This window comes from Dunckerocampus dactyliophorus, chromosome 17 (assembly GCF_027744805.1).
Source record: "Dunckerocampus dactyliophorus isolate RoL2022-P2 chromosome 17, RoL_Ddac_1.1, whole genome shotgun sequence".
Lineage (NCBI taxonomy): Eukaryota > Metazoa > Chordata > Actinopteri > Syngnathiformes > Syngnathidae > Dunckerocampus > Dunckerocampus dactyliophorus.
In genome coordinates, this window is record NC_072835.1 from 20364549 (window position 1) to 20377843 (window position 13295).

At 39.2% G+C, this 13295-nt stretch overlaps 1 protein-coding gene across 6 annotated transcripts in view; it reads right to left on the reverse strand.

The window, feature by feature from the left end:
- antxr2b (ANTXR cell adhesion molecule 2b) overlaps positions 1 to 13295 on the reverse strand; it is a 20576-nt gene continuing 7281 nt past the window's right edge. For all 6 annotated transcript variants that reach the window (XM_054756536.1, XM_054756537.1, XM_054756538.1 and 3 more), the window contains 15 exons: positions 11820 to 11891; positions 11619 to 11700; positions 11342 to 11446; positions 10362 to 10430; positions 8137 to 8217; positions 7985 to 8045; positions 7812 to 7907; positions 5956 to 6025; positions 5201 to 5279; positions 4239 to 4334; positions 4103 to 4153; positions 3407 to 3502; positions 3119 to 3292; positions 2970 to 3050; positions 1 to 138 (listed from right to left, as the gene is read on the reverse strand). In XM_054756536.1, the coding sequence (XP_054612511.1) occupies positions 106 to 138; positions 2970 to 3050; positions 3119 to 3292; positions 3407 to 3502; positions 4103 to 4153; positions 4239 to 4334; positions 5201 to 5279; positions 5956 to 6025; positions 7812 to 7907; positions 7985 to 8045; positions 8137 to 8217; positions 10362 to 10430; positions 11342 to 11446; positions 11619 to 11700; positions 11820 to 11891 (1246 nt within the window). In that variant the 3' untranslated portion in view covers positions 1 to 105. The remainder of the gene's footprint in view (positions 139 to 2969; positions 3051 to 3118; positions 3293 to 3406; positions 3503 to 4102; positions 4154 to 4238; positions 4335 to 5200; positions 5280 to 5955; positions 6026 to 7811; positions 7908 to 7984; positions 8046 to 8136; positions 8218 to 10361; positions 10431 to 11341; positions 11447 to 11618; positions 11701 to 11819; positions 11892 to 13295) is intronic.

The window sequence follows — 13295 nt, forward strand, 5'->3', positions numbered from 1 at the left end:
CATATAAAGACGTTTAATAACTATTATTTACATTTGATCACAAAACAGGATAATATGTCAGCTGTCGTTGGTCTAACATAGAAATACATTTCCCGCCTTTCAGGCTCAGTGAACTCTGGTGAAATTGATGCAGCGGCCCTGCAAACACAAAAAACAGAAACTGAAGTCAAATCCTCAAAACATCCTTAAGAGCATGATCTTTTCTATACATCGTCCTTAAATGACGTTTCGGGAGTGTCTTCTATTCATCACATCCTATAAATATTCATTTTACAGTATAGCTTCTATATGCTGTATCATCCTATATTTAACATTTGTGTGCATCGTGCCCTGGACACTCCAGCATAGCTCCATAGGTGTGAATGCTTGTTTGTGCCCTGCCATTGGCTGGCCACCAGTCCAGGCTGTAACCCCGCCTCTCGCCCACAATCAGCTGGGATAGGCTCCAGCATACGTCCGTGACCCCAGTGAGGATAAGTTGCATAGATGATGGATGGATGGTTCTGGTGTGTGCATTTCTATGTATGTGGATCTATGTGTAATTCTATGTGTCTGGTTCCATGTGTGGGTCTGTGTGTGCATTTCTATGTATGTGAGTTCTGGGTCTATGTGTGTGGATCTATGTGTAATTCCATGTGTCTAGTTTTCGCACATAGATCCACATGTGTAGATCTATGTGTGATTCTATGTGTCTCGTTGTCACACACACAGAATTACACATAGATCTACACACATAGTTCTCACACATAGAATTACACATAGATCTACACACATAGTTCTCACACATAGAATTACACACAGAATTACACATAGATCTAGACACATAGTTCTCACACATAGAATTACACACAAAAATCTACACACATACAGTAGTTCTCACACGTAATATAGATCTAAACACATAGTTCTCGCACATAGAACTACACACATAGAATTACACACGTTGTTCTCACACATAGAAGTACATAAATAGAATTACACATAGATCTACACACATAGTTCTCACATAGAATTACAGCTACAAAGTTCTCACACATAGAAAGACATGCATAGAATTCTCATAGATCTACACATATAGTTCTCACATATAGAACTATCCATCCATTTTCTATACCGCTTCATCCTCATTAGGGTCGCATGCTGGAGCCTATTCCAGCTGACTTCGGCCGACAGGCGGGGTACACCCTGGACTGGTGGCCAGCCAATGGCAGGGCACATATAGACAAACAACCATTCACACTCATATTCATACCTATGGACAATTTAGAGTCGCCAATTAACCTCACCTGCATGTTTTTGGAATGTGGGAGGAAGCCCACGCGTACACGGGGAGAACATGCAAACTCCACACAGAAATGCCCAGGGGAGAATCCCGATCTCCTGGCTGTTCCTGTATTGGCCAACGTGCTAACCACTAGACCACCGTGCGGCCCATATAGAGCTAGAGCTAGAGACATAGAATTACACATAGATCTACACACATAGTTCTCACACATAGAACTACACACAGAATCACACCCAGAGTGGCACACACACACATAGATCCACATGTGTAGAACTATGTCATTTCATGTGTTGAGTTGTCACAAACAGAATTAAACACAGAGCTACACACATAGAATCACATGTGTAGAACATTTATGATAGTATTTCTTCTAGTATGTTTTCTATACATATACATGATAGTGTGATAGTATGATAGTATTTCTTGTAGTATGTTTTCTATACATATACATGATAGTGTGATAGTATGATAGTATTTCTTGTAGTATGTTTTCTATACATATACATGATAGTATGATAGTATGATAGTATTTCTTCTAGTATGTTTTCTATACATATACATGATAGTGTGATAGTATGATAGTATTTCTTCTAGTATGTTTTCTATACATATACATGATAGTGTGATAGTATGATAGTATTTCTTCTAGTATGTTTTCTATACATATACATGATAGTATGATAGTATGATAGTATTTCTTCTAGTATGTTTTCTATACATATACATGATAGTATGATAGTATGATAGTATTTCTTCTAGTATGTTTTCTATACATATACATGATAGTATGATAGTATTTCTTCTAGTATGTTTTCTATACATATACATGATAGTATGATAGTATGATAGTATTTCTTCTAGTATGTTTTCTATACATATACATGATAGTATGATAGTATGATAGTATTTCTTCTAGTATGTTTTCTATACATATACATGATAGTATGATAGTATGATAGTATTTCTTCTAGTATGTTTTCTATACATATACATGATAGTATGATAGTATGATAGTATTTCTTCTAGTATGTTTTCTATACATATACATGATGATAGTATGATAGTATTTCTTCTAGTATGTTTTCTATACATATACATGATGATAGTATGATAGTATTTCTTCTAGTATGTTTTCTATACATATACATGATAGTATGATAGTATGATAGTATTTCTTCTAGTATGTTTTCTATACATATACATGATAGTATGATAGTATTTCTTCTAGTATGTTTTCTATACATATACATGATAGTATGATAGTATTTCTTCTAGTATGTTTTCTATACATATACATGTTAGTATGATAGTATGATAGTATTTCTTTTAGTATGTTTTCTATACATATACACGTACATGGTCCCAGTGCTAATATGCTGTATACTGTTGTATGTTTTCTATCCATCACGTCCTAAAAAGTCCAACCACAGTGGCTCATCGTGGCACATTCACAAGTCGCCATTTACAGCCCCACACATTTGCAGATTTTTGGTAAAAATAAAAATACAAATCCGCAGGCAGCTGTCATTCAGCATAAGTGGATCATGATGGAAACAATAATGGATACATTGGTGATTTTACAGGGCGAATGCTGAGCATACATGTTGACAGTGCATACATTCCCTTTGAATGCGTGCCTGTTAACGAGGTCATACAAGTAGAAACGGAATGAATGTATTCTTGCCTTGTCGTGTGGCGTCGGCCTCATGATGGCCACCCTGTCGTATTGTCTTCTCAACAACGCCAACAACGCATCAAAACGCCCCTGAAGGTCACATGAAGATCACATGATTCCATATCCAGTAAGCATATATTTCATCTTCCAATCCTTACCTTGATGGGAGTGTACCATTTGTCCTGTGGGAGGGGGTTATAGACGGGGGGAGGTCTTGGTGGTGGTCGAGGTATGATGGGCTCCACCGCGTCATCCGGCATGGTGACTACAGCATTTTTGGCTTTCTCCAGCCTTGAGCCTTCCTCTGTGGACCCCTTCTGCCCCCAGCGGACCTACAACACGTGCATACGCAGCCAACTTGTACCACAAACTAAACGATCAAAGGGAAGCAACTACTACACTGCATAGATTTTTCATAGGATTACTTGGAGTCCATCGTATCTCACCTCCATGCGTTTGATTCCACCAGGACCTCTGCCCCCATAATATGACGCATCCACTGTGGGCCACTTGTGTTTGGGGGAGAAATCTTCTTCTTGCTCCTTAACAGCGTTAAAAGATTTTTGCCACACTTTAACCTTTCCATCCAATGTTTTCAACATGGGTTTACATTATGAAAACATTCCCTACAGTTACATTAAAGCAGGAAGAAAAATCCTGCGGTTGCAGTACCAGTGAAAGTCACTCGATAGCAATGTTGCTCCGTTACGCAGACTTACAGGAGCCACGGTGGTTGCAGTACCAGTACGAGCCAGCAGATGGCAATGCTGCTCTATTAGTTACATTTACCCCTGATTTATGCAATTTGTACATACAGTTTAATGTTAGTTCTTGTTTTTTCCACTGTCTCTGTATATAACTAAAGTATATTGTAAACATCTACTGTAAACATATTAACAACATGCAATAAACCTAGAACACAAACCTCGCCAAGTAACAGTAAAGTGATGTTGTGAATGAATAAATAATATTGCACATGTGGTATTTGGGTATTTACATGAAAATAGGTTGCACATGAAATATGCAGCATTTGTGTACTCTTACATTTTATTCTACACATTGAACAGAGCAACGAGCCTCATTTTGTTGCATCATCCAGTCCGGTGTTTTGCAAGACAATCCATTTTCTGTGGTCTACTCACAATTACTGGAGGGCGAGGAGGCGCACGAGCTGGTGGAGGGTCTCTGATCACCTGTCATGAGGAAACACAACACCTGACTGAGTATTTTGATTATGAGTATTGACTTTCAGGTTCATGTGTCCGACTTTGGACTCACCACAGTGCAGCACAGAGGCCAGAACCACCAAAGGAAACCGAGAAGCAGCAAAATCAGAAGAGCCAACAGCAACCACAACACCCAACTCCCGTCTGACTGTGGCAAGCAAACAGGGTTCTGGAGATGAATCTAATCTAGTCATTACACTCATTATGATCATCGCATCACAGGGGTGTCCAAAGTGCGGGGCCATTTGCGACCCGTGGCTGTTTTTTTTTTTTTATTGACGCATTCTAAAAACAACCAATCTATTTTCTATGCTGCTTATCCTCATTAGGGTCCAGGGTACACCCTGGACTGGTTGGTAGCCACAGGGCACATACTGACAAACAACCGTTCACAGACACATTCATACATTTAGAGTCGCCAATTAACCTAACATGCATGTTTTTTGGAATGTGGGAGGAAACCGGAGTTTCAGAGAGAGAGACAATTTTAGAGAGACAATTTTACAAGAATAAACTCAGTATTATGAGAAAAAATAATGTTATTTTAGTAGCACAAAGTTGAAATATTAAGAAAAAATACATTTTTTAAAAAGTTGTAATATTATAAGAAACACAATAAAATCAAGTTGTAATTTTTGGAAAATTAGGTTGTGAAAAAGTTATAATATTATGGGAATAATGTCAAAATATTACAAGAACAAAAATGACAAAAATTACTGAAGAAGAAAGCTGAAATATTTGAAAAATTTAAAAAAAGAAATGTAAAAATGAGGGAAAAAAGAATGAAGTTGATACTTGTTTTCACCTATGAAGTTTTTAGTGAAATATACATACAGTAACTTCTTAGCATATCTACATGTGTTGCTTTACAAAATATACACATTTCCTTTCATTTTTTACTATGTGGCCCTCGCTGGAAAAGGTTTGGACACCCCTGGCGTATCGGAACATAACCCCTGCAAAAGGCAGGGATGTAGTGTATTCATGTTTATTTCCTGGTACAAGGATACTCACACAGGTTGTGGCATAGATGGTAATGGGAGCCGAGATATAAGACTGGCCGTCGTTCAAGCTAACCAGCACCTCAACTGACCTGCAAAACATCAGAAAAGGTTTGAGCTTTTGCTTGTGCAGGATGAATAAAAGCAGTTCCAATCATTTATGGTCACTTTTTACAGCCAATTTTTGCATTGGAGTCAAGTGGACCTACGAGTCTGGAGTGGAGTAAAGTGGTCTTGCACATCCAAGCCAAGTCCTTCAATTTTGAATTATTGCCAATCCGACTGGACGAGATAATTCATTCTTCATCAACACCCTACCAATACAAGATCCTCAACACTTAGATCTTGGTGACCTGCAACGTGTTTAGTGCCAAAACCTTAAAGTCGTGTCCATTGATGACCTGTTACCATATCTGGAACACGTTTCCTTGATTAGGTGTTTTTTTGCAGGGATTGTTGAGGTTGAAGCAGCTGAGATCGTTTCAGCTGTGAGAAAGACGACACTGAAGATTTCTCTGGGTGTTCCTCAAATACGTATTTTCAGCTCCCAGATTTGAGCTCGTGCCGAAACCAAGCTGGTGTCATAAATACAGACAAGGTGATGTCATTAAAAAAAAAAAAACTGATGTTGAGCCAAGTAAACCTCGAGAAAGGCATTTTTCTTTCTTTTTTTTTTGTTAATGACTCATTGCTGTTTTGGTTTATGAGACAACTTGGGATTCTTTTGCTGAATAAAGAATTAGAAATGCAAACGTGTGTGTGACTTACTGCCCAACCTCATGGAGCACAGGAGCTGGACACAGCAGATGACCGTCTACAACTACTGTTGCCCTCTGGCCTTGGAAGAAACAAACGCAAGTCAGTCACGTGTTCTATTATGTTGGAATCACGGTTTCCCTTAATGAACCGCAGCTCCCCCGTGCCAGCAGCACTCATGCCACCCCAGACCGTGACGCTACCACTGCCACGCTTGACCGTATCAAGACCCAAATATCTTGGTATTCATGTATTAACGCTGTGTTGAGTCATTTTCACTTCTATCCAAATTTGTTTCCCCTTGAATTATTCAATCCCAGACATTTTTCAAAAGACAACCCTTTCGGTGGCAGCCATTTTAGACGATTTTGACTAAGACACACAGAATGATGGCTTTATAAACATGGAACCTACCAAAAACAAGTTTGTTTCTACTTTTTTCCGTTCTTTAGTAAACATTAGTGGAACATAGGCACATTTCAGGAAAATATCAGTTCCTGACTAAAAATGGGAAAAAAGCAACTTCTTGTGAAAAGATACATTTCAAGCACAACTTTCACGCTGACACAAAGTTTTTGTTCTGTGACAGCTGAAATATCTAAACAATGTTACCAACATAAACAACACAAAAAAGGGCTGTTTTACATCAAAATAACAATTCATGAACTATTTACAGTTTTCACATTTGTAACTGTGTGTGCGAGTGTGTGCACGCGTTCAAATTTCCCTAAAAAGCGTAACCTTCTGCACGCTACACTCCTCCATGTTCTTCCACTTCTTCCTTGCTGTCACGTGTTTTTTTTCCATTCACATTCACATGCCGAGCTCTTATCAAATGCACTTCTGCCACCTTGTGGCCGTTTTTATGGCTTAAAGCTGCTTTAAAAGTGTCATCCATTAGTGTACAGTTGCGTCGTCACCTCTTTTTGCCTCTTGAGCAAAAAAAACGCATCAATACATCTTTGGGATCGGGCATTCGGGTTTATGAAAACGTATAAATCCGTCTTTGGTGTTGAATGAGTTAAGAAGATATATAACATGCTTCCACTCACTTTTGTGACATACTGTTTTATGTGTGGGACATATGTTTCAGTGATTGAACAATACAAACTAACAGCAAGAAGAGAAGCACGACCCAATCACATGGCAGCATGTCCTCTTAGTGAACCCAATCCTTCCCTTCTTCATCCATTTTCTAATACTGTCTCACTCATCCTCCCTCCCTTCACTCTCATAATGACTCCCTTGTCCTCCGACTAAAGCAGCCACTGTTTATCACTGCTAACTCTCCCCTGCAGCACAGACATGTGCACATAATAATATCGCTTCATGGATGATGATAGCTTCTAATTATGTTAGACGAGGCTGCAACCTCAACAGTTTCAAGTCATGTTTACACCGAGCGGCACAGGAAACGTTTAACCCTGATGAGACGTGTGTTTGCATTGTGGGGTGTCCGTAAAACATACCAGCGTGGAATACATTTAAGAAAGAAAGCTTGACGGTGTTGCCCATTAAAAAGAACTAACAGCTCTAAGCTATTGATGTCAAAGCTATGAGAAGACTTAAATATTTATCCCACACAGCGGTAATGAGCTAGCAGCAATTGTTGTTTAAAAATACATAGAGAGAAAGAAAAACATAATACATTGAATAATAAATCAAAAACTGAAAAATACAGAATAAATAATATACAGACAAAATACTGTATAGACAAAAGTAACAAAAAAAAGGCTGTACTAAATGCAATACCCCGTGCAAATGAATTGAGCTGGACTCCAACAGTACAGAGTACTGCTTCACTACACAATCGATTCTTAACGATCAATGAATCGCTGCGCCCATCCCGAGTTGTTGCTTATACCCACTGTATGTGTTTTGGCTGACTGTGAGAACGCAAAGAATGTTGTCTGTCCTTTTTGAGCCGCTGAAGCCGCTGCCTCTCAGCACCACACTGAAAGACTCTGCAGACAAAAAGTCAAATACGACCTTGTGACGTCACTGTATGCAAACATGTTACACATTCTGTGTAACTACTAACCATTTACACAAACACTGGATGGTTCTATTGTGAAGATTTCTGAGCAGGACTGCCTGAGGATCTGCGTGCAGTCAAAGAGGGTCAAAATAGACGTGATGGTGAGATGCATGCTCGGACATGAATGCTTGGTACTGTTTGGGATGAGGGCTCACAGAGCTGACGACATCTTTGAGAGCATGGAAGCCCGACAGCACTGGGAAGACTTGCTCCGCGCCATCTGCTATTTCAGCAAGCTGTAACACAAATAACAACAATGGACGGTGATGTAAGTTTCATGTGTGCTTGTTTACGCTCCGCTGTTAACTCAGTGGCTGCTTTTTAACCACCGGCAGCATTTAAGGAGGGAAATACTGTCAGGAGCTTTCATCTCCTGCTTTAATGACAGCAGGGCAGGAAGTTTGTCTGGCATTATTGAATTGGAGCACACTAATGACTTCCTCTGTGCACTGTGGGTCAGCAGTGCTGAACATCACTTTGCCTACGCCAGGGGTGTCCAAACCTTTTTCATCGAGGGCCACACAGTGAAAAATGAAGCGACGCAAGGGCCATTTTGTTATTTTGCAAAGCAACACATGTATATATGTTATATATATACTGTTTTTCAAGAACAAAAACTGTATGTCAGCTTTGTGATATAGGTATGAACTTTTCTCTTTGCTCTTTTTTCCCATTTTTGCTGTTTTTTTAAATTTTCCAAATATTTCTTCTTAAATCAGTTTCATACATTTTATTTTCATAATATTAAGACTTTATTTCCATGATATTTTGTCTTCATTCCCATAATATTATAACTTTATTTTCTGTGGTTTATTTCTCATAATATTACAACATTTAAAATCTAACATTTTTTCTTTAATATTTAAACTCTATGCTACTAAATGACATTATTTTTCCTCATAAAATTCCGAGGTTGTTCTTGCAAAATTGCAACCTTTTTTTCTCATTAGAATACAACTTTTTTCTCTTAATATTTTGACGTTATTCTCATAAAATTACAGCTGTCTTTTCCATTTCTGCTGTTTATAAAAAAAAAAAAAGATTTTCAAGTATTTCAAGTTTCTTCTTGTAAATGTTGTTCTTGTAATTATGACTTTATTCTAGGAATGCTCAATCAATCGGCCACCGATCAATACCGGCCAATTTATGTGAAAAGCATGTGATCGGCATATGCTGATAAATGCCTTTCAACACCGATCACAAAAGCCTTAAAACGAGGTCGACCGCCTTTCCCGACTTATAAAATTTGAGACCCAAATAATAAGTAATTTCTATAAAAATGGTTCCGTTTATGTTGACACGTGTTGTTGACATGCACAATCCTTATCCTTGTTTTTAACATTTTTATTTTTCATTTACCTCAACACCTTCCTTCTTTTCACACAGGAAGTGAATCAAATTTAAATGACAAAGATAAGAGATCATACTTAACAATAAGGTACACAAAAATGCAATAGTTACTGAGGACCTAATGAAGAACTAGTGAGGAACTAATGACTTAGGCGCATACATTTTGACTAGTGACTGAGGACCTAATGAAGAACTAATGACTAAGGCGCACACATTTAGACTAGTTACTGAGGAACTAATGAAGAACTAATGAGGAACTAATGGCAAAGGCGCATACATTTTGACTAGTTACTGAGGAACTAATGACTAAGGCGCATGCATTTTGACTAGTTACTGAGGAACTAATGAGGAACTAATGACTAAGGTGCATACATTTTGACTAGTTACTGAGGAACTAATGACTAAGGCGCATTCATTTTGACTAGTTACTGAGGAACTAATGAGGAACTAATGACTAAAGCGCATACATTTTGACTAGTTACTGAGGAACTAATGAAGAACTAATGAGGAACTAATGACTAAGGCACATACATTTCGACTAGTTCCTGAGGAACTAATGACTGGCTGTCTTCTGTCAGGTTCTGATTCAAAATCAACAGTCCTTGCTGGCTTTGACAAGTAAGAAATCCACTGAGGCTCATTCATAACAACACTCACACATTTCCTGTTGATGTGCTACAGTGAGCACTAGCACTGTCAGTGGTAAAACACTTTGGCTGGATTTAGCATGAAAACAACTTGAGGGCATCTTACATCCTTTCATCCATGTATTCATTGGCTGCATCACACACATGCACAGGAAGAACACAAAGCATCTCCCAGGAAAAGATGAGTCAAACACGCTGCCTAACAAAATGTTTTTGAATAAACTCAGTAAGACGCAGACAACAAACTTTAAACGCCTTGTACTCTTCTTGTTATTCATCTCTCAGCGGGAACCCAGCTGACAACCCAAAAAGACAAACACACACACACCGAAAGAGAAATAAAGCTCTTACTGTGACAGACGTCAAACATCTTGAGCTTGTACCTGTTTGTGGTCAAAGTCCATGACCCCGACACAGTACACTCTGGCTCCAAAACCTCTGGCTTGGTCAGCCTGGAAGCAACACAAACATTGTGGAAGATCATATGGGAATTACACCATTCTGCTATGGCCTATGTTCCCAAAGTGGGGTACGCGTACCCCTAGGGGTACACTAATTGTCACAGGGAATAAAAATGAAAAACAATTAGCACCTAACTCTCACAATTACGAGTGCACATGAACGCCTCACGGCTCAAAGAGAACGGAGCAGGAAAGGAGGTGTGCATCATGTGAAGAAATAAATAAGTTTGATGATTATTTTGTGCATTAAGTGTGTTTAATCTTGAAGATTTAATTTAATATTGGCGTTCCAATCCCTGCACTGTGAGTGGCGATTCCCTCGCAAATGAGACTTGATCGTTGGTTGTATGTATTTTTCTACTTCGGAAGCTGCTTTATCATGATTGTTAAACTTTCCCCTTCAATTTGTTATGAAATTAATATGCAGACTTTCACCATAACCATCGTGTGTGAACAAAAAAAGTGAAGCTCAAATTCAACCCATTAAACCGGAAGGACACCAACACCCGACTAGAATGAAAGATATGTAGGATAAGCGTTCGGTGAGTCGTTGGGTGCTTTCTTTGGGATTTTGCAGAATGATACAGTACACGGCAAACAATAACCGAGACAGTGTACAAAAACTTGGGGTATAAAAAATGGGGTACAATTTTTTAATCATACAAAAACTGGGGGGCGTTCGGAAACCAAGGTTTAACTGTATATTGATGTCCTTGTCACAGAAATAAGCTTCTTTATTGAAGACAGTGCATGATATGCTGCTTGCTGCTACATCTCACTTAATTCAACAAGCAGGAAGAAAAAGGTTGTACAAAGTCTGCAGCCAAATACGACGCTTGCATCATGCGGTTTGCATTTCATTATTTCACCGTAGTAATGCAAGATGTGTGTGTGTGTGTCACCTCCTGCACACTCAGCTCAAAGGGGTAAACCTCCAGCTTGCCATCGGTCAGAACGATGATGATGCTGCGAGATGGCGTCATTTGTGTTTTCATCTGCTCCGACACCTGATGAGTGAAAGCAAAACGTGACTGTCTACCTTTGCCTTAATCTGTCTACTACATGCATCACCTCCATACACACCTGTACACCCTAAACCCCCACCCCCGCTGTTGTCTTGCTGCACTTTCTGCATTTTTTTTAATTCAATGAGCTCTTTTCACATGAGTTGACACGTACCGCCCTCAAGCCTTCGTGCATATACGTTTCACCAGCAGGGTTGATTTGGCTCAGTTTATTCAAGCCTTCATCAATCTTGGACCTGCGAAACCAGATTGCGGACAAGGTGGGTTAAAATGTACACAAAGCTGATAAGAGACCAGTTTCTGTGTGATGTGATGTGGTTATCCAATGATTTCTATTAAGAAGAGCAGGAAGTACCTGTCTCCAGTTAGTGGCAGGATTACAACGGATTGGGCTGAGAAGACAATGTAGGACACCCTCATCCTGGGACTGAAACACACAACATATGGAGCCATCATTTACAGTACTACGCACCAACTCACAACTGATGTTTCCTCTGCTCTCTTCTCGTCAGCATTTGAGCAGCAGCACTGTAGAGAAGCTAAAGCAAGGGTGTGCAAAGTTCAGCCTGGGGGCAATTTGAGGTGCGTGGCTGTTTTTTTTATTGGCCCGCGGCACATTCAATAACAATATCATTGTACAAGAAAAAAACAACAGAAAAAATGCAAAATCAGTAGTAATTTTACAAGGTTAAAATATTCACAGAAAAGTTATCTAATGAAAAAAAGTTGTAATTTCACAACAATAAGTTTGTATTATTATGAGGAAAAAATAATGCAATTTTAGCAGCATAAAAATGAAATATTAAAGAAAAAAACTGAATAAGCAAAACAACAAATAAAGTTGTAATTTCCCAAGAATCAAATTTGGCCACCAAAGACTGGGTCCCCCAGGCGCCCGTCCTCGAATGCCATTCAAAACAAAATTTAGGGTGAGGAGCTCGGTCATCCGGGAGGGGCTAAGGGTAGGGCCCCTGCTCCTTCACATCAAGAGGAGCCAGTTCAGGTGGCTCGGGCATCTAGTCCGGATGCCTCCCTGGTGAGATGTTCTGGGCATTCCCAGCTGGGAAAAGGCGCCAGGGCAGACCTAGCACACGCTGGATGCCGGTATGTTTCACAGCTGGCCTGGGAATACCTTGGGTCCTCCCGATGGAACTGGAAGAGTTGGCCGGGGACCGGGAAGTCTGGACTTCCCTACTGAGACCCAGACCCGGATAAGCGTAACAAAATGGAAGTTGTAATTTCTGAAAAATTAGTTTGGGGAAAAAAGTTAATTAAATAAGTCAAAATATGATCATAATAAAGTCTTAATATTGCAAAATATTTGGAAAACTTAAAAAAAAAAAAATGGGGGGGAAGAGCAAAATTCATACAAGTAATAGGCTTTTTCACCTTATCACAAAGCTGAGATGCAGTTTTTTCTTAAAATAAATATAACTTTTTAGCATATGTTGCTTTACAAAATATGCTTTCATGCATCCTTTCATTTTTCATGATGTGGCCCACGCTGGAAAAAGTCTGGACACCCCTGTTCTAGAGAGTCTTTAGAGTTTCTGCAGCAGCCTGTTACAAAATTACAGACATCACAAATGCATGCAATAGTTTTATCAGCAAAGGACAGGAGTCAAATTCCAATTCAAGCATCCCTGAGTGGGAATGAAACTCAAGCTCGCAGCACGGAAGTGAGCAGAGTCAAACACCACACCAGCTTTAACTACAGCTTGTAACATTAGTATCGAAATATTACCATGATCAACACCATTCCACTTAGGACAGCGGTGTTCAAAGTGTGGCACGGGGCCATTTTCATATCATATTCTAAAAATAAAATCAA